This window comes from Excalfactoria chinensis, chromosome 2 (assembly GCF_039878825.1).
Source record: "Excalfactoria chinensis isolate bCotChi1 chromosome 2, bCotChi1.hap2, whole genome shotgun sequence".
Lineage (NCBI taxonomy): Eukaryota > Metazoa > Chordata > Aves > Galliformes > Phasianidae > Excalfactoria > Excalfactoria chinensis.
In genome coordinates, this window is record NC_092826.1 from 60308696 (window position 1) to 60329450 (window position 20755).

At 49.0% G+C, this 20755-nt stretch overlaps 1 protein-coding gene across 2 annotated transcripts; it reads left to right on the plus strand.

Moving 5' to 3' along the window:
• Window positions 1–10291: 10291 nt before the first annotated feature.
• On the plus strand, window positions 10292–18519 carry IRX4 (iroquois homeobox 4). Of its 2 annotated transcripts, none has more exons than XM_072329502.1 (6): window positions 10292–10852; window positions 14925–15083; window positions 15923–16174; window positions 16271–16377; window positions 16860–17182; window positions 17362–18519. In XM_072329502.1, exons 2-6 carry the CDS (start codon window positions 15039–15041, stop codon window positions 18093–18095), a joined length of 1461 nt encoding a protein of 486 aa, XP_072185603.1. In that variant the 5' UTR covers window positions 10292–10852; window positions 14925–15038; the 3' UTR covers window positions 18096–18519. The 2 variants fall into 2 exon arrangements, with proteins under 2 accessions (XP_072185603.1, XP_072185604.1); XM_072329503.1 differs by having other exon boundaries at window positions 15018–15083.
• The last annotated feature ends 2236 nt before the right edge of the window (window positions 18520–20755 follow it).

The window sequence follows — 20755 nt, forward strand, 5'->3', positions numbered from 1 at the left end:
TTCCCTTACTTCCTTAAAGGAAGAATCATTTACTGAAAAGGAGAACGGTGTGCTCTGAATCCAACCTAATGTTGACAGGTAGTCTTGGAAATCAGAATTTCTGAATCTGAAGAAACTAGAATTTGGAGAATAGCTCTCATATTTTCAGAGAAATAAGGTCTAATAGTCCATAGTCTACATAATCAAATGACTCGTATCAATGTTTGTGTCATCTCGTGAATGTTAGCCATTGTCCACCCTCTTCATATAAATCCTTGTTTAAACAATACTATTGGAAGTGAAGGTCATCAGAAGTCTCTATTTACCTGGTCTCTTTCCTAGGGTGGTATCATTATATGCCATGCTGCTGTGGCTTATAAAAGCAAACTAAATTGTAGTAAGCATCCAAGAGATTTACTTAACTTTGGAGTTCTTCATTTTCTGTAAAGTGGGTAAATAAATCTCCTTCTAAAGTACTGGATTCAGATTAACAGCAAAGATTTAGAGGATTTAAGTGTAAAAACATCAAGTGTTTAAAAAGACATGAATGCAACTTCTGTTTTTTGATCTTCTAGTTAAGTGCATATCACTAAACTAATCTCCTTTACTCCCAGTAGCTTCTAGCTACCAGTACCAGTAGTTACAAATATTAGTACCAGTACCAGTACCATTCTTTATGCACTTAAAGGATTAAAAGGGGCTTTGATTTTATTTTTTTTCTTCTGGCTATTTACTAGGTATTCTAAGATCTGAAGCATTTTCAGCAGAACATCAGGTTTGGTGAGTGGAAACCAGGCTTATTTATTCTGTTTTGCTTTGCTTTATTTTGCTTTGTTTTCTATTGTTTTTTCTATTCTCAAGTGGATTGTTTTTTCAAGTAGAGATTAAAATGTTTGAGAACGTCAATAGGGCACTGATCCACTTGGACTGTTTTTGAATCACTTATATTCCAAAACTTTTAGTTCAACACTTTTTAAGAGAGGGAGCATAAATAATCTTTATTTTTTATATACAAAGGTGTTTTTTTTTAACCAAAAGTAATGCCCACTGTGTTGACCTACAATGTCAGAGGCGGATGTTGGTGGTATGGCAGTAGAGGCTGAACCTTCCCACCAATATTCCATTACATTTTGTTGCTGTGTGACAGATGACAGCAGAGGGGCAATCTGATAACATGGTGCCTGACATGGAAGTGCATATGAAGAAAAGGTATGTCACTGAATTCCTCCATACAGAAAAAAAATGACACCTGCTTATAAGCATGCATACATACCTATATTTACATGAAATCTCTCAATTATATCTATATTTCAGGAAATAAAATAATAAAAATAATAATAACATCTTTGCCACATGCTTCTCCAATTTAATCCTTGATCAGGCCCTGTAAATGACTACCGAGTGCTTGTGCGCTCAGTATAACTGTTAAAATGCAGGATGTGCATATGTGGATATGAGTGAAAAATGCTCTGAAGGGACCAGTTCTGTTTTACCTCCACTCTCTCTGTTACTGATGTGTTCAGAGAGGTGAAATACTGACAGAATTTCCATTTTGGAATTGAAATCTGAATGTCTTGACTGAGAAACATTGATACATGTTCAAACTGACTCACAGAAGATTTAGATTCCTATCTTGCTCCTTTAGAAGACAACTTTTGATCACAAAGTGCCCTAACTTAAATGCACCAGGGAACATGCTACAGGAGCCTTTTACTTCTAAATCTATTGTCTTGGTCACAAGGTAGGAACAATTCCTCCTTTATTTTTATAACAATTGTTTAATCCCTAAGTGAAATTTCCTTCCGAAACGTGACTTTATGCATCCCTTCCTGGCATGAGGAAATGAGTTCCATCCCTTGATATATCAAAGAGTTAAGAGCTTTCACCAAAAAGTGACCAAATCAAAGAGATGCTGAGCATCAGCTGCTACTGACCAGGACGGAAACTGGTGATGCTCTGAAAAAGTTATTTAGATTCCTAAATATGTATTTTGACTTCTGGTTTGACTCAATAGCTGAAGAAAGAATTAACACTGACAGGTTCCCAAGGAGATATTGCTGCCAGAAGGACAATTTCCTCTAAACTGGCTAACAGAAGTCCAGATAAATCTGTATCCAATGAAAGTTTTAAAAACAAGACCAGGAGCAGTATGCTGGGGTAAATAGCTTCAATAATTTTGGCAATCAAAAAAGGAGAAAGAAAAGCCAAATCTGGAAGAAATCTGGGTTGGCTATTCTGAAAGGGAACTACAGCCTATCTATCAAGTATCCCATTTCCAAGGTTGACCAGTACCATCTGCTGTGGAAAAGACTAAAAATCCAGTGTAAAGCAGCTCTATTTTCAGCAATTGGTTTATGCTCTAGGACATGATGGTTTACAGCTTTACCAAGATGAGAGGCAGTTAAAGTGAGAGGAAGGATTCTGAGTATTTTACCAATATAAACCCTACCCTACTCTGAAATCTTGCTAAACGAAGTTCTTAAGTAGTTTAGGCATAAAAACTGCACTGTTATTTCCCTGTTTAAATGCGATATGATATGGGTAGCTCTACCATATCATTTGGGCTATAGTAAACATTGTTTATGATGTCACAGCCTAATAGAGAAAACAAAATCAAATAGGTTATAAACATAGCACCTGTGCCATTTCCACAGGTCTACATAGTACTAGCATAAATATTTTGTCCCAAAGGAAAAACAAATACCAGGCTAATACAGGGCCACTGATGGGATTCAGCTGCGCTAGGGCATGCTTCTGCAATGCACATGTTGGAGTGGAAGAAGAAAGTGTTTGTTGTGATAGACCTAGGTCTTCATCACTTCTGCTATTTTTCACCATAACCCTTTTTATACCAACCATCTCTTGGGAAATTCCGTCCAACTTTTAATTTAAACCGACCTCCTTTGTTAGGATGTTTTAGGATCTGCTCCCCATAGCACTTAACCTGCAGTGTAATAGCTACTTGGGAATGTTGTGTGTTGCTTGGAGGTAGGTTCTTTAAACCTGGTTTTGAAGACAAACAATATTCTTCTCATTCAGCTTTCCAGGTCATTTCAAATTACCTTCCAGACTTGAAGTAATGAACAATTACTACCTTTAGTGAAATTCACTAATTGCATGATTCATTCATAATACGACAACTCATTCCTCATTTGCCTTGTTGCAACTGTTTCTCCTAGGTCTGCCTATAATTTCTTCCATCGTATATTTCACTGTTGAAAAAATTTACCTTGGTACGTGGGAAAACATAAAAAGTAAAGATAGCATTAGAAATACTGAAAAACCTCTTCTCAGTATCTCATTTCTCAGTTGGAACTTCACATGGATTTTTTCTAAGTAACTGAAGCAAGACACAAGCAAACTCATATGATTCAGGGAAGGAGAGAAATAAAGTGAAAAGAGAATTGAGACTGGACTCACAAACTATGGTTTTACTTACTGTACTTCTTCAAGTTTATTAAGGTATTTCCTGTCTGTCACCTTTGGTGTTACCAGAGTGCCTTCACAAAGCCGGTTTCAATGATTTTAGGTACTCTAACTGCAGGAGAGCAATACTGGGTATTGTTTAGCAACAAATCCACAGCTTTTTTAATTCCAGGAAAGAAAAGTCAGGGTTAGAGAACCCTAAAAAAGTTATCTGTGATTACTGAAGCACAAATTGCACTAGAATTCTCAAAAGTAGATACATTTAATTAAGCAGAAAAAAAAAAAAAAAAAAAAAAAAAAAAAAAAAAAAAAAAAAGCTTTTGTTTTTCTCTTCCACAAAGGTCAACCATTAGAGTCACATGACTCACAATTTGCCCAAAAAACAGATAATTAAGGTCATGTATCACAAAGAAGACTGGTATATCATAGACCAGGGGAGCAAGCTGCCTTTCCAGTCTTGCCACAACCCTCTCTGTCTTCGAGAGGCACCCACATCTGTCTTTTACTTATACAAAATATTTTAATTAGAAAAATATCAGATTTATAAGTCTTACTTACACTTATGGATTCTTCTGCAGACGCCTGTTTCTTTTGCACTTTTTCTGCATCAAGTCTTTAAATTTCATGAAGAAGTGGCAAGATGGCATCGCTTCCTCCAACAAGTCCTCCTCCCAAATGCTCAGAGAGATGATAAAGTGCTGCCTGTTGCCCAGGAGTAGACAGAGCAAGGAGACTTTTCATATTAAAACTTGATATAAAACAGTAAACCACAGTGTCACAAAACGGACTCGATACCTTGAGGTTTTAATTACTGGTTAAAGCTAGAAAGTGGACAAAGCAAGCAGGCCTCCAGCTGCACTCCTGCAACAGCATCCAGGCAAGTCCAGGAGTTGCTTGCATTTTATTCACGCTAGAAAGGAACAGATTTTCTCACAACCATCCCAGTCACATTTCTTCATTTTGCTCACAGTGTGCCCACGATCACCTGGCCAAATTTGCAACAAGCATACTTCTGCAGCTTGAGGGAGAGACTGAGTGTTCTGGAAATGGCAGTGGTGCCAATGCTTGCCATTAACTTTTCATCGCCATCACGTCATTTCAGCTAAAATTTCCTCTAAGATGTGTGCAACCAGCCTCAGCCATCGGCTTCACCAGTATAACCACTGGCTCTGCTGAATCCTGGACCGCTCTGGAGTAGAGTTTAGCTCTGATATTTCTCTGGTTCCTGGCCAAGCAGCTCTGGTACTGTTCTGCTCCACTCCCAGATGAAACACAGGCTGTTCTGGGATCCTCACACAAAGCTTGAAATTTCAGACAGGATGTGCTCTTTGTGGGCACATGTGGCTGCAGGTTTTAGCAGGGTTGTCTCTGGATATGAGCAAAAACAAGAAATGGGGCTGTCTTCCCAAGCAAGTCTCTTCCTTCAACATTAAAGAGGATTTTGCAGAAATCCCTCGGCTCCCACCACCTGCATCTTTAGGACTGATAGCTCTCCTTGCTATGAAATCAGATGCTGAAGAGACAAGGAGTGTTAACTGGAAAATACAACGCAGATGAAACACAGCACCTGATGACAAACAGCTACATTTCATACCTTGGCTGCAGTGAATTTTGCAAACATAAGAATTACACACAAGAGCTTACTTTTTCTTTTGTTAATGATATTTAGCCTTGCCTGACATGTATTTTCAGTGAAATGATTTAACTTTCCAGGCAAGTTATCCCAGGTCTATGCAGCTTTAATCTGAAGCCAATATTCTGACTTGTGTTTTTCAACTTCTGTTCTTCTATATTATTGCCGTTCAGCCATTTCACCACAGGGAAAGATACTTTAAAAAAAGAAGAAATAAATAAAATTTTAAAAAAAATAAATAGAGAGAAATTCAAAGCTTTATTGATTTTCTTAAAAATAAAATAAGAAGGAAAGAGGGAAAGAGGGAAGGAGAGGAGAGGAGAGGAGAGGAGAGGAGAGGAGAGGAGAGGAGAGGAGAGGAGAGGAGAGGAGAGGAGAGGAGAGGAGAGGAGAGGAGAGGAGAGGAGAGGAGAGGAGAGGAGAGGAGAGGAGAGGAGAGGAGAGGAGAGGAGAGGAGAGGAGAGGAGAGGAGAGGAGAGGAGAGGAGAGGAGAGGAGAGGAGAGGAGAGGAGAGGAGAGGAGCCTTTATGCAAAGTTTAGAAATTAATCCTTATCTCCATGTTTTGATGACTATGTCCTGTGGTCTGCTTTCATAGTTCAGGTGCAACTAGGAGTATGGCTGTAGGCTCAGACTACAGAGAGAAATGCTTCTCAGAACAGTGCAGCTGTGCTAGAAAAATTTGGCTATTAGTGACATTCCAGCCTACCCATATTTCTTCACACGTTCCTGCTGTTGAATCATGCTGCTTTATAAAATCACCTAGCAAACCAGAAAACTGTGATGATTAAAACACTTTTCTTTTAAAACAACTTTTGCTTCTCATAAGCTGCAGGTCAAATGCCAAGACAGCATGGGACCTCCCTAAGCATTTTCCTGAGTACTACCTAACCTCAGAGCACTGCTCGGAAATGCTGAAGGCATGGTGTGGGTGTCTGAGCTGCTCAGAACCTTGCAAAGACACACGTTAAAGTTAGCATGGTTAGTCCAAAGATAGGAGAAAAAAGCAGCAGCAACAACAACAGATTTGGACGAGAATCTGACAGTTGGTCTGGTACACATCCCAGGGTGAAATGAATTCAATTCCATTCAGTTCCATTAAATTCAATAAAAAATGCTTACTGGCTTTAACAAGGACGGATTTAATCCCAGAACCTGAACTGCTTGCACAACCCAGTTAAATTTCAGTATAAAATGTCTAAACGTATGTTTTATCGAGCCACTTTTATGTTTTGCTGGCCCCTTTATCTTGTGTCAACCAAAAATTCATAATACCGATTTTGACTGAAGGCTGGCTTTAATTACAATTTCTTTTACAGGTCTCAACTGCTTTTTGTATCCTGGGAAATGAGAGCAATTCTTTCTATCATATTCAGAAAGAAAATGAAAAGGTTGGTAAACGTATAAGTAATTTTAACTGATTCATTGATCTGAATACTTTTAAAGTAATACTGTAAGTATTTCTGTCACACTTTGAAGTTAAGCTTGGAGCTCAGTTACATCCCTTAGGGTTATTTTATAGCCATTAAGAATGTGTACCTTTTATCTGGTGCCTTCAATTAATTGAATTTCAAAAATATTCTCAAATGTTTTTAGAAAATCATTTAGTTCCTGGAGGACATTCCTGTGTGATTTATTGTTACAGTAATTAAAAGCAGTGAGTATTACACTGGTCACTGCTGGAACTCCTGTCTGCCTTCGGCTATATTTTGGTTTAAGTTAAAATATATAACGCACTTGAGAGACTTGTGAAGGAAGGCAAGAGAAAAATTAATTCTTTTCAGATTGCTTCAGAATTTTGGCACACTTAGAAATAACCTCTTAAAGTGATCACAGTGATATTTACATGATAATTATATGCAAGCACAATTAAACCTCTACATTAAACAATTAAATAATGCTTTTCCCGCTATGGTAAATTATTCCTGAGTGCCCATATTAGTATTCTGTAGTTCTAATAGGTGCCATAAATAATTTTCAGTTTTACACATTCTGCTCTGAAGCAGTTATTAAGAGCTCTCGGGAAGAGTTAAAACAGCTAATGAAAATAATTAGCGGGGGAAAAAAATGATGGCTCATCCCACATGGAAAGATAACCCTAAGTGCACGCTACAAACACCACTTTAATTGCATCATTGTTTTCCAAGGCGCACGCGGTTCTTGTCTGCAATCCCTTTTGCGCACAGGGTGATTGTCTCATGGCACTTCCCATACACAGGGAGCTCTCTGGGGCCAGATCCACAGTCCACTTCTCTTTAGCATGGAGAAAGGAGCCCACTCCTACCCTACTTCTCCCAGGGCTCAGCAATGCCCACCCAAGGTTGGAAAGAGAACTTGGTAATATGGAACTCCCTTAGCACCTTCTTCCTTCATAAGGTCTTTCATGTCTGCTAAGATGTTCAGCAATGGAGATGATGCTGATGCTCCTCTCCTGTCAAAAGATAATCCTCTTCATGTTCAAATTTAGAGTACTCTGAGGCAGCTTTGGTGCTCCTCTAACCACACCAACATTTTTTTCATGGCACATATTAAATGTCTTCTCAAAACCACGGGTTTGCCAGCAGAACTGTGGTAACACTTGCTTAGAAAATGGTTGAAAATGTAATTATAAGCACATTCATTCAAAAGACCCACAGATGCCCAGATCAAGTCTGGTAAAAGATGCCTTTTATTGTCTTGACCATATATTTATGTATAGAAGTGTAGTCCTGATCAATGCAGGTCAGTGCCAGATAAACATTCCACATTCTGACTTACACACTGAAGTCATTGTTCACAGTAATAACCTCTCCTTTTAATAAGCCATCTCCTTTACGCTGAAATGCCTAAAGGTTTTCTAATGTATATCAGTCTTTTGAACATCACATAATCAATTTAACACAAGAAAGGGAAAAGAAATGTACCTGCAAGGATCCCTACATATTCAGATAAACCTTGCTGCTCTGAGGTTAGCATAAAACCGCACCAAAACCAGATGAGGACAAACACAGTTTCAATGAAAATCTGATTTCTGTCTGTGTATTTACTGCATTCTGATTTCTATTCACTTTTTATTTCTTTTCTGCTTTTTCTTTTCTTTTTTTTTTTTTTTTTTTTTTTTTTTCTTGTGTGTGTGTGAAATTATTTCAGTTATACAGATTATCTTGGAGTTTTCACAGTAAAGCTAATGGGTTTCTAAGACTTTCATAGCATGTGTGAGTTGTAAGACAAGGAATAGTATAACATTCCTTCACTGGCTGTGATTTAATAATCTCAACAGTAAAATAAAGGCCAAAAAAAAAAGAAAAAGAAAGAGATCAAGCTGGTGTTCTTTCCTATCTGATCTCTTAGAAAGTAGGTCTTCAAAGAACAGCCACTGTGCTGCAGAAATTGACACTGGCAATTAAATGATATTCCCTTTGTGAATGGAAGTACACGGTGCTATCACCAGTGCTGTTTGTCTAATGACATGGAAAATTAAGGTTTTTAACCACTTGCTATCATTTAGTGAAGGCCTTTTCAGAATCAGGGTGGCATGGATCTAGCTACAGAAATGGGAAAGAATGCCAGAGGTGTCAGGGTAGACAAGACCAACACTATTCCTACTATGGATGAAAAAAAAAAAAAAAAAAGCACTTTTTTAATAGTTTAAACAAATGGTTGAAACCTTTGTATTATGGTATTATGGGTCATTAAAAAAAGGAGGGGGAAGAAGAATCTGTAACAACACCACAAGCGACATCAGGCAAAACCTACAAGTGGCTCTCTCAAGTCATGAACCCTGGACTTTGAATTTCTGAGTGCTTCCCAGAAGCTTTTGTTCAGGTTGCAGGCACCTGCTGGGATCTCCTGGTGGCCTCTGCTCCCTCAGCAGATCTGTCCTTCGGGTCACCATTGGTGAACTGTATGTTCATCCACTGGGAGCTCTTCTCTGCTCTGCTCAGCCATCCTCTTGCCCTGACAGGCAGAAAGCCACTCTGCCTTCTGCTGCATGGGTCAGTGGGTGGCAGTTCCAAGGTGTGCGGGTCAGCATGAGCAAATTGAAAAAGACAGTGTCTGCTCGTTTCTTCCTCCAACCAATGCTGCCATAGTAAAAATGTCGATCTCGCACAACCAAAGCTGTTGTATTGTTTAAGATACATTTATGCACTGCTACAGCCCATAGGTGTTAACAGAAGAAACTATATTTTTTTGAACGATGATTTCTGCCCTTGAGCACGGAAGGGATGTCCCAGGGGAGGCAGCACCCCCAGGGCAGCCCTGGCCCCATGGCATCTCCCAGACCCGCACAAGGCCAAGAACACCCTAGGCTGCCACCAGTTTGGTCACACGAAGGCTTGCAGCGTGGCTGGCTTTCAGTTGGTATGTGCAGATGGGGAGAAGGAGCATGTTCTCTCTTTCCATGTGGTTTCCCTGTCTTGGAAGCTGCATGGGCTACCCGAGGAGAAAACTGGAAAGAGAAGTAGATTTCCCACTCTGAGCATTCATCAGATGTACCCTGTCATCTCACTACAAGGTGCAGCGTGTGTCGAACATTATGAGCACGGGCCCATGCAAATGACATGGGCATGAAAGAGCCCTGGCAAGAATAAATCTGTCGATGTACAGATGTTCCCCATTGATGTTATTGTTCAGCCTTGGTGGTTACGGTGAGAAGACAGTGGCTAGAACTTCCCACCGCCACCCCACCTCTCCCAGCTTTTCTCCCCACACCTCTTTGTCTTCGCTTAATTGGGTGAGATGGAATATTCTCCTTCTCTCCTCCTCTGTCTTTTTGAGACGTCCACCAGCCTTATGCCTTTAAACACAAATGATATCGATCCCTCCTCCCCCTTCTGCCAATCCCGGTTTGTCCCTATGATCCCTACGATTCTGTACGATTCTTTTCGCTCGGCATAAACAATTAAGGCGAGAAAGTAGCGGCCGCTCCTCCAAACTTCGCGCAGCCGGGACAGGAGCCGCGGGGCACGCAGAACTTCTGCGGGTCGGAAGCACGGACGGGGGGAGGGGAGGGGTGGGCTGAGCGGGAGAGAGCGCTCCGGCCCTGGAGCTATCGCCCCCCTGGAGGCAACCCCGGGGCGGGAGGGGACGACCCCGGGGCTGCGGGGCACTGCGGGGCGCTGCGGGAGGGGGGAGCGGAGCCCCGGAGGAGCCCGGTGCGAGTGCTCCGAGTGGAAGTGCGGGTAGGGGGTGGGCAGGTGCGGGCACAGCCCGGCTGGCGCCTGCGTCCGAGCCCACCTCCGCCGACGGGAGGGAAACAAAGGCGGCGGGCGAGGCAGAGTTGCCCGTAAGTTGCGCGCCTCGCAGCCCTGACTCGCGGAGACAAATGGCAGAGACGGGGGCGCGCACTTAATCAGAGCTCCGGCTGCCTTCCGGCGGGTGCACCCCGCGGATCATTAGGTTAAATGGAGGACATTCGTGTCCTTCCCGAATCAATGCAATTATTGTCGGCGACGAGGACAACGATTGGAGTGGCAGCGCTAATTTTACCAACCCGCTATTAATTATGGTGTCCCCCACGCCTCAGCCGGCGTTTATAATGCGAGGAGGCGAGATGCTCCGGCTGCCGCTGTTTTAAAAGGAAAAGTTGGGAGCCGAGCGCGTGGAAAGTGTTAATCGGCAGCGGAGCAGCGGAGCCGCGCTGGGACGTCACTAGGACAGGGGTGAGGGACGTGGCGGCGGCGCCGGGGGAGCGGAGGCACTGCGCGCTGCCGTCAGGTGCCTCACGCTGAGAAATGCTCTCGGCGGCTCCGCGCAGCGATCCGCGCAGAGAGCGGGAGGAGTGGAGCGCTGCCATGGCACTGCGAGGTGCTAGCCGAAGCCGGGCGTGATCGCAGGTAAAAACGTTCTCTCCTTGTTTTGGTGGTGATGCTGCCGCGCGTGTGTTGTGTGTACGTGTGTGTGCGGCAGCAGGGAGGAGGGGGCGGCGGGGTTATTTTCCCCCTTCGGAGCTGCGGCAGCAGCGAGGAAGCTGAGAACGAAGTACTGGAGGGAAGGGGAACTCAGTGTGATGGATCACTTGGCTCTGTGTGATCTTCGCCTGGGAAAAGGGGCAAATGTAATCTAACATATGTGTTATTTCTTGGGAAGGGGGTGCGCGTATGACAATCCGCGAGCGCTAAGGTAAGGCACCGAATCAAACTTTCCGGCTTTTAAGACAAACTTTAAAAGGAATAGGATGTGACCTATACGTGCAGGAAAGTTTTCCCTCCGCGCAGGAGTGCGCGGGGGTTTCGCGCTTCCACGCAACACAGACTGCCTGTGAGCGGGGTCCGAGCGGATCCTCCTCGGACAGCCCCTGCCCGGCCCGAGGAGCTTTGTGCGAAGGAAGACAGCAGAGCCCGGGGCGCGGCTTTTGCTTTTCTTCCCGAAAAGTTTGGGGTGAGCCGTGGGTGCGGGCTGGCCGTAGCCCTTTCGAGACGAAAGTTGCTGGATGAAAAGAGCAAAATGAGCCCATGAGGCCTTAATCGAGATTGTTCGCCAAGAGATTGAAGCTACCGAATCAAAGCACTCCGATCGCTATTTTACTCGTAGTTATAATTGCGTAAATTAATTAGCGGCATACGGTTAGTCAACTGCTGCGTGTCACCTCGGCTCCAGACCCCTAGCACGGGGCCGTGCAGGGCACCGACAGCCCTAGTCCGGCCCGCAGCGCCGGGAGCATTCCACCCCGGGGGGCTCTGCGGGAACCCCGCAGTGACACCTTGCAGGGGGCTCCGGATTAGTAATGTGTGGAGCTCCGTGAGGTTTGACAGCCGGTGTCGGAGTTGCTTGAAGTCCCGAACGGGAAAACAAAGCAAACTAGGCTGAAAGAGCTTTGCCGAAGTCTCTTTCTTCAGCCCATAAGCAAATTCCGTCGGGGAGATGTTTGCGGGAGTGGCAGAAGCCCTCGGTACGGGAAGGCGATGGGAGCGCAGATATAGCAGAGCGGTGGCCGCAGAGCTGCCTCAGCGCGCGTCCCTGCGGACGTCCATCATCGCGCTGCCCCGGCCTGCTTCGCTGCCGCAGCGCTTCCACCTCGTTCCGTGTTTGTACGATGCAGCTCACATGAGCGCTGGCTCGGGGTTCCGGAGAAGGAAGCACAGAACCCGGATGACGCTTTCAGTTCGGTTCTGTTTCCCAAATCCCCGTTTTGCCTCTTGCGGGGAGGGAAAACCTCCAGCCTGCCCGCTGATTGCGATGGGTTCGCCCTCCCAAACTTTGCTCTGTGCCCTGAACTCCGGTGCACGGGAAAGGAGCTCTGACAGGAAAGTATTCGCACTGCACGGCACAGACGTGCGTTTCCCAAATGCTCACGGGGAGAGCCCACCGCACTCAGCGCCTTTCCTCGGGGCAGAACAACACTGCGTTGTTTATGCACACCGACCGCATAGGTTATTTTAAATCATTGCGGGGCTCTGGCACCAAAAATTCTGGATGAAATATGACTGCTTTTCCCGTCAACAAAAGGCCATTATTTGTAGGCTGAGAGTGAAGCGAGAGGTGAGTTCTAGGAAGGTGTAATGTCTGCTTTCAGTGTTTGAATACGAAGGGGCTTTGTCGATGAAGGTTTGGTTTGGGGTTTTGGTTTTTAATGAGTGCTTTCTAGGGAATACAGCCTGGAAGTGGCCCTGCAGCCCGGCTGCGGTGACAAATGATAAATAATCACGGTGATTAATACGGGAAAGTTGGGTGCAAAATGGGCGCTGAGTATTCGCGTGGTCCGGGGCACTGAGAGACAACCGCGATATATAAATAGACGAGTGCCATAAATATTGAATTTCACCTCGTGTTTTAAAGTTTAATAGACTCATCTACATATCAAACCTGTAGTGTCGGGCGGGCCGCTGCGCAGTTAACATCTACGGTAGTATCAAAAATAAAAGGGGAGGAAAAAGAACAGAAAGCAACCAACAACAGGACATCTCCCAAACTTCCAGCCTGGAGAACTGCGAGCACTTTTGCAGGCGGTTCCCCTGCTCTCGGCTAATTATAGTGCTTCACCATGAGCCACTCTTGAGATAAGCGCAACTGTTCTCTTCCCCAGCACCGCGGGGTCCGACTGCGGGCTTGTAGGGAAGAGCCCCGGCGCCATGCGTGCGGGGTGCACTGAGCGGTGCTGAGCGCTGCGAGCAGAGAGCTGAGTTCGGCCAGAGAGGTGCGCACCGCATGGGCTGGGGCTGCTTGTAAATACTGACTGCAAGTGCCATTAGGTCCTGGGGCTGAGGGAGGAATAAATGAGCGATTCTGTCACAGAACCCCAATGGCAAAGTTACTGCTGTTCCCAGGGAGAAAGAGAAATTGGCAGCTCAGGTGAGGAAAGGATTGGAGTTTTCTTCCCCCCCTCCCCAAAATCAATACGGAATTCAGACCCGGTTATGAATGCCTTTTCCCTGCCGCTTTCCGCTCGACTCTCCCGAGCTGTCAGCGCAATTTGCATGTGCTGCATCTGATAGCCTTTATTTGCAAACACTCCAAAGCGCCATAAAGAGCCGCGCTCTGTAGTCTAACTCCGTGCGAGAAGTACTATTTTCATCTGTAAATTAAAGCAATTACGCAGCAGATATTATATTATGTGTACTGTGGTCTCCAGACCACAATCAATCACCCTCAATCGAGCTGTCAGTGTGGGCAGATTCGTTTCTGGGAGGCAGTCTTCCAGCTGGGGAGAAGAAGAGAACATCATCATTAATTAGAGTGTGACCCTGGGGCTATTCACATGTCTGAACCCGGGAATCTCTCTGAGCAAGTCTGCACACCGAGCTGCAGCGCTCAGCGCTCCGGCAGCCACCTCTCGGCCCGGCCCGGCCCGGCCCAGCAGCCACAGCTGGGAGCCGCCGTTGGGGCCGCTCCGCGGGGCGGCAGCACGGAGCCGGCCCCTGGGGCTGCGGGGCACGACCGGCGGAGCGGGGGGCTCCGGGCCTCTGCTGTTCCCTTCGCTTGGGTGAGAGGTGTTGGCTCTGCGCTTGGAGAGGAGCAGCGCTTGGCTCCTGGGGCTGCACCCCGCTCCCTGCACCCCTGCTCTGCACACTCCCTCCAACACCCCCCCCCCCCCCCCCCCCTTTGCTGAATGTTTTTCCGACGGCTTCCGAGGGGTTTTAAGGGAAGAATTTCCTCCCTTCAGTCGGTGCCCGGAACGCGCTGGCGGGGTTTTTTACCTGTAATCACACGTCGGGAAGGGAGGCTGGAAAAAGAAGGCAGGGCCGTATGTCACGGGCTTTATTGGCAGCGCTAGCGCTAATTTTAACTGTTGATTAAATCTTAAATGAAGACTCAGTCGTGTGTCCCTTCATATGTCTTGTTTGTAATTGAGACTAATTATTACCGTGGGGTGGGAAGAAGCAGCTGCTCATTAATTAATTTCTAATTAAAAGTGCATCCCAGCCCTTCAGTGAGGAAGGAGAGTGGGGGCCAACCTTAGCTGATACAACATTTATCCTTCCGATTAAATCTATTCTTTCCTCACCCCTTCACCCCCCCCCCCCCCTCCCCGGCCCTCAAATACACCGACAACAGAGCTGCCCCCAACTTCGGCCCCAGCTAGGCTGAGAGGTGCGGGTGGTTCTGTCCAAAGGCTCCGGACACTGAGTGTCACACTTCGGGGCCGGTTGATGTGAATAGGGTTTACGTGACGTCAGAGGCTCGGCTCGTTCCCAGCAGCACGCTGCTGACGCGGTGTGTTTGCTCTATTCTCCCTCCATTGCCCCCCTTTCTTTTCCCCTGGGTGCAAAATATGTATCTCTGCCGTTTGCCAGCCCCGGAGCCCCCATGTAACAACTCTCCGTGCTGTAGATGAGGAGGGGAACATGGTACAGTTTTGACACATCCTATTTTCTTTCTTTTCCTCACTTCGGTAAAAAAAAAGAAAAGAAAAAAGTTTACATTTTCATGTAAATAAATAAACTGTGGTTTTCTGCTTCGTCTTCTAAGCATCTAGGGAGCCGCGGTTCCCAATCAATCGGTACAATAGAGCAGAGCACGGCTGCCCTAGCGTGCAGATCAGACGTCTCGCCTTGTTTCTAGATCACCGGGAGCCTCTGGACCATGTCCTACCCGCAGTTCGGCTACCCCTATTCCTCCGCGCCCCAGGTAAGGCTGCTGCATCCCAGCGCTCCATTGAGCCCCGCTCATTATCGATCTCTTCCTCTCGGGGCCAGGAGCTGCAGCGATCCCTCCCTAGCGTGGGGGAGCGTGAAACTCGGTTTCACTGGGAGCTCTTTGCTCCCAGCGCCTGCCAGAGCCTCAGCTTATACCTTGCGTTAAAACGGGGTGTGGGTGCTTTGGGGTGATGGCGATGCGTGGGGCAGAAATACAGAGCAGAGGACGGGGAGAAGGGAGAGGGAGAGACCCCCACCTGCTCTCCCACAGGAGTGCTTTTTCCATTCCCAGGGGAATTTACCAATTAAAGGGGAACGTAGCGAGGGCCGAGGTACGGGAACATAATGGGATACCCGAACCCAGCAGGTTAATGACAGATGCGTGCGTGGCCGCTGCAAATCTGCAGTCTGAATAAATATGCATGAGTGATCTGGAGGGGGAGTGGGGGGAAAGCTGCAGTAACGCAGATGGGCAGCATTGTGCTGCAGGAGGAGAAAGCAGTGTAAAGCCCCTGTTGGTTGAGCGCACTTCAAAGTTGGGTGGAAGGAGCGGTGCGTTACGGGAGCTCCATGCACTCACTCAGTCACGGGGCGTTTGTTTACGGTTGGTGGATGATGTATCGTTCTATATAGACATGTTTAAACTTCTGCTCGCAGAACGTTCTCAAGCAAAACAGTGGGGAATAAATTTGGGGGGGGGGGGGAGGCGGCGGGGAGAACACCCCAACGCTGAGACTTCGAAACCCTAAAGCTTACACCCCCAAAGCTTATACCTTATACTCCAAAGCCGAGCACTGGGCGCTGACACCCCCCGGCCCGCTATCCCCGCAGTTCCTGATGAGCACCAACTCCCTGACACCCTGCTGCGAGTCCAGCGGCCGCACGCTGCCCGAGTCGGGCCCGGCCGCTCCAGCACAGACGCCGGTCTATTGTCCCGTCTACGAGAGCCGCTTGCTCGCCACCGCCCGCCACGAGCTCAACTCCGCCGCCGCTCTGGGGGTCTACGGCGGCCCCTACGGTGGCCCCCAGGGCTACGGGAACTACGTGACCTACGGCACCGAGGCGCCCGCCTTCTACTCGCTGGTAAGCTGGCCGGGGGGCAGGCAGCGTACGGCCGCCGCTCCCTCCTCGGCACTGCCCGAGAGCGGGGGGCTGAGGGCGGCGGGGTGTCTCTTGCAGAACACTTTGGAGGCGAAGGACGGCGGAGGCTCTGCGCATGCGGGCATCTCCCCGGCGGCTGCTTACTACCCCTACGAGCACAGCCTCAGCCAGTACCAGTACGACAGGTAAGCGGCCCCCCCGCCACGGGCCCTCGCTGACCTCTTTGCCGAGAGTCGGCGGCCGTCTGTTCGTCCCACTGCTTCCACCGCCGCGGCCCTCGGGGCCCACCGGGCGGTGGTGACCTTTGCTGGAGGGTGTGTGTTAAATATTGAGCTGTGATGTTGCCCGCATCAGGGTTTTCACAGTGTCAGGAACAAAAGGGTGGTTGTGTGTGTGGGGCGGTTGGTGGTGCTAATAAAAGGGGCAAAAGGAAATAAATAGATTTCTATTCCCAGTTTTCTATTCCCAGTTACACCCTGGGGTCACCCAGACGTGTGCTGACTTCACGGTCATTAAAGGCAGGCGTTGGCCCCACTTCCCCCATAAGCTCCGCAGGCATCCTCACCTTTTCTCAGCCTCTGGGACGGAGCCGTCCGCACCGGGTGCCCACTCCCTGCCCGCCCCATCGGGCCGGGCCCGGGGATCCAACGTGACGCTGTGCTCGCAGGTACGGGGCGATGGACGGCGGCACGCGGCGGAAGAATGCCACCCGGGAGACCACCAGCACGCTGAAGGCCTGGCTGCAGGAGCACCGCAAGAACCCCTACCCCACCAAGGGCGAGAAGATCATGCTGGCCATCATCACCAAGATGACCCTCACCCAGGTCTCCACCTGGTTCGCCAACGCCCGCCGCCGCCTCAAGAAGGAGAACAAGATGACGTGGCCGCCTCGGAACAAGTGTTCAGACGAGAAGCGGCCCTACGAAGAGGAGGAGGAGGAAGAGGAGGAATGCTCGCAGGAAGACGCTATGAAGAGCGAGAAGGCCGAGGGTACCCTGCTAGGAGCGGGCACTTAGCGGCTCGGCCGCGGGGGCTCGGCCGCCGGCTTTCCCTTGGGGGGCCGCGCCCCCGCGGCCTCGGGCCTCGCTATCGGGGCGCCCGGGGGCAGCGCGGCCGCCCGTGACAGTGTGTCTTGTTTTTGCCGTCCCCTCCCCCGCCCCCACCCGCAGAGCCCACGGGCAAGGAGGAGAAGGAGCTAGAGCTCAGCGACCTGGAGGATTTGGACGCCGCCGAGTCGGAGAGCTCCGAGTGCGAGATGAGGCGGCCCTTCCCGCACCAGCATCCTCACCCGCTGCCGGGCGGCGGCCCCCCGCCCCGCGCCACCGAGCCCCCCGCCGCCGCCGCCGAGGACGAGGAGGAGGAGGCGGTGGAGCTCCGGGCCCGCGGCTGCCTAAAGCCGGCGGCGGAGGAGTGCGAGGCGACCCTGCTCGGAGCTCGGCCGCGCGGCTGCGAGGCCAAGCTGTGCTTCCCGCAGGGCCAGCCGCTGCTGGAGGCCAAGCCCCGCATCTGGTCCCTGGCGCACACCGCCACCTCCCTCAACCAGGCCGAGTATCCCTCCTGCATGCTGAAGCGGCCGGGGGGATCGGCCGCCGCCGCCGTCTCCGCCCCGGTTAACGTCATGGACCGGCATCAGGATTCGCCGGTCACTAACCTCAGGAACTGGGTGGACGGGGTGTTTCACGACCCGCTGTTCAGGCACAGTACTTTGAATCAAGCCTTGAGCAACACCACGGTGTCCTGGGCCACCACCAAAGGAGCCATTCTGGAAACGGGCGCCTTGGGACGCTCGGTGGGCAATGGTGCCAACGTGCTTAAGGGGCAGCTGGCCAACCTGGCCCACCAGGACTCGAGCAAAGAGTTTCTCGCCTTTCCCAAAGCAGGGAGCAAAATGTTTTGCTCCTAACGGCCCCCTGAGGGGCAAAGAACTTCCCCGCGCTGGAAGAGTCGTGTACACTGAAAAGAAACTCGCGAGAGTTGAAATATAAAACTTTTTCCTTTATTATTTTTTTTTTCTAACAACCGAAATGAGGATTTAACGTTCTGTTCGCTCAGCTCAACAGACAGACACTGCTGTTCTGAAGAATTAATTTCTCCTGGCTGCGACTTTAAAGGGATCAGTGTCGTGAGAGTTATTTAATTCCATGTCCCAAAGCACGTACTATAGCGTAGACCTACTTAACAAAGTTTACATCCGAAAGTTTACAGACGAGAAATTTTAATTCAGTTTTAATTTAAGGCATGCCGACATTAGTTATAAAGACTTTTCGAGAGTTTTTCCTCCTGATTTCCTTGTTAGCATATAATTCACAAACAGCACTTCCACTAAGTTTACACCTACTGCACAAATTTATCTTGACAAAAAAAAATATGTTAAAGGGTATGTTCACTCCAATAAATTGTCTGTTTCAGAGGTACCACGCGTGCTGGCGTTTTGCATCGTGTAAACACGTTTCAGGTTTCAGAACTCCCTGCTCGCTCGGAGGACTGGCAAGACGCTGCCCACAGCGCCCGACGACGGAGCCCCCAGCCCTCTGCCGAGGAGGCGCGGGCCGGGGTGGTCACCCGGCCTCAGTACCGGGATAAACGTCGCCCGCGCCGCGAAAGGGGCGAGAGGCGCCTCCTGGGCCGCCGGTGTCGCGGGGCTGCTGGCCGGGGCGCCGCAGCCCGAGCCCATCGGCCTTTCCAGCGGCGGGCAGGGGTTCCCCCGAAACGGCCCGGCTATGCCGCGGAGTCTCTTCCTCCTCCACGGTGCACGGAGCGATTGATTCACGTGGAAAATTTGATCTTTTAAACAACCGTTTTAGCTTTCCAGCTCTTCTGCCAGTATGGAGAATCGCTGATCCTCCATGAATATTTCAGCACTTCAGGACAGATGCTTTACCGTTTTGACATTAAATAGAGTGCAGCCAACAAAAAGAGAGAGAGAGAGAAAGCGCTCTCGACGTGTGATTCAGGAGCACTCGCAGCCAATTTACCATTTAGATAACAGCCGTTTAAAAGATTTCCCTTACTCTTCTCCGAATTTGGAGCAAACTTTTCCCGACCCTCGTACCGGGAGAGAGGGAGAACTGCCGGAAAAGAAGCTACCAGCCAGTGACAGCCCCCGACTTGCCCACACCGGGGCCCAGACCCCCGGGCTGTCGCGCTCGGCGCTACCGGGGGAAAGTGAAAGAGCCCGAAGGACCGAGGTGACACCGAACAAGCTGAAGAGCCCTTCTGTCTTCGCCCACCCCCTCCCGCCCGAAATAAATAGCTAAACGGGAATGCAGCCCGGGGGATATACACGTATATATTAAAGGCGACGATAAATGCGGCCGAGGCGGCACCCAGCCGAAACAGAACATCCTCCAGCCCTCAAAGTTTCTAGCGAGACCTGTTAGTGCAAGGACTGAATACAGGAATCCGGGTGCGGAGATCAGATCAAGCCCTTCCCCTCTCTGCGAGCAGCCGTAATTGGATTGTATCCAGTCATATTCCCTGTCATTGTATTGACTTTCGCTCTCTTGGATGATATTATCGAGATCACTGAACCCCTCTGCTGATCTGGCTGTCAAAAGGCTCAGACAGGAGCCCCCGGCCTGGAAAACGTGCATCAGCCAAGATAATTTGAAGTGAAATTTTCATTTTGACAGTAAACCCCTCAATTTCTAAAGGCTCTGCGCCCGGAGAGCTCGGTGGCAGGGGGAGGCTTTACAGAAAGCCACGTCTTAAACTGAAAAGGGCAAAAGAACTCGAATTAGTTGTAATAGATAAAAGGGCAAAAATAAAGAGTCAAGGGTACTTGACAGTAATAGCGAAAGTGGAGTCTCCGGGGAGCCGCGATCTCAGCTAAAGGCTGGGCCGGCAGGAATTTTAATGCAGCCGGGGCGGCCGGCGAGCTTTGCCTCTGAAACCCTTTAGACAAAGCAAATTATTTTCAACCCAACTAAGGAGGTGGGGATGAAGGAGGGAAGGGAGGAAAGGCGAACGGCCAGACTGCCCTCGAGCCATTGGTGGCGGCCGGCGGGACGGGGGAAAGGCTGCATGCAGCTAGGGGTGGGGGAGAGGGATGTTACAGAGGTGAAAAACAGGGAGGTTTGCGTCCATGCAAAGACCGGACGGGGTGGCACCGGCTTTCCCGGTGGGTTTCAGCAAGTCCCAAAGAGCTGCTGGGCTGCGCACCGGGCAGCTGGCGGGCGGGACGTGCGCAGTTGTAAATCGCTGCGGAGAGGCGTCGGCGTGGTCAGCAGAGCAGTTTGGTCAGGCCGTGGTCTGGGCGTCAGCTCCTCCCTTAAAATTAAGGTGATGAAACCGTAGGCAACGCACAAGGCATGCGGGAATATGTCAAGCAGAGAGAGAGAATCGGACCAGATCTCTTCCTTATCATTGTTGTTACAGAGCAAGTTTGAGTAAGTTTACGCTTGTTACATAACATGTCCAGATCCCTCTGACCAACGGGACCGGCTGCCTATTCAGTACTGTAGGTAGGTGTGTGCGTGGCACCCACGCACACGCCAAAATGTTACCTGCGTGAGAGGAGACTGCGGGAGTGATAGGGGAGGGAACACAGTATCTCACTTCGGC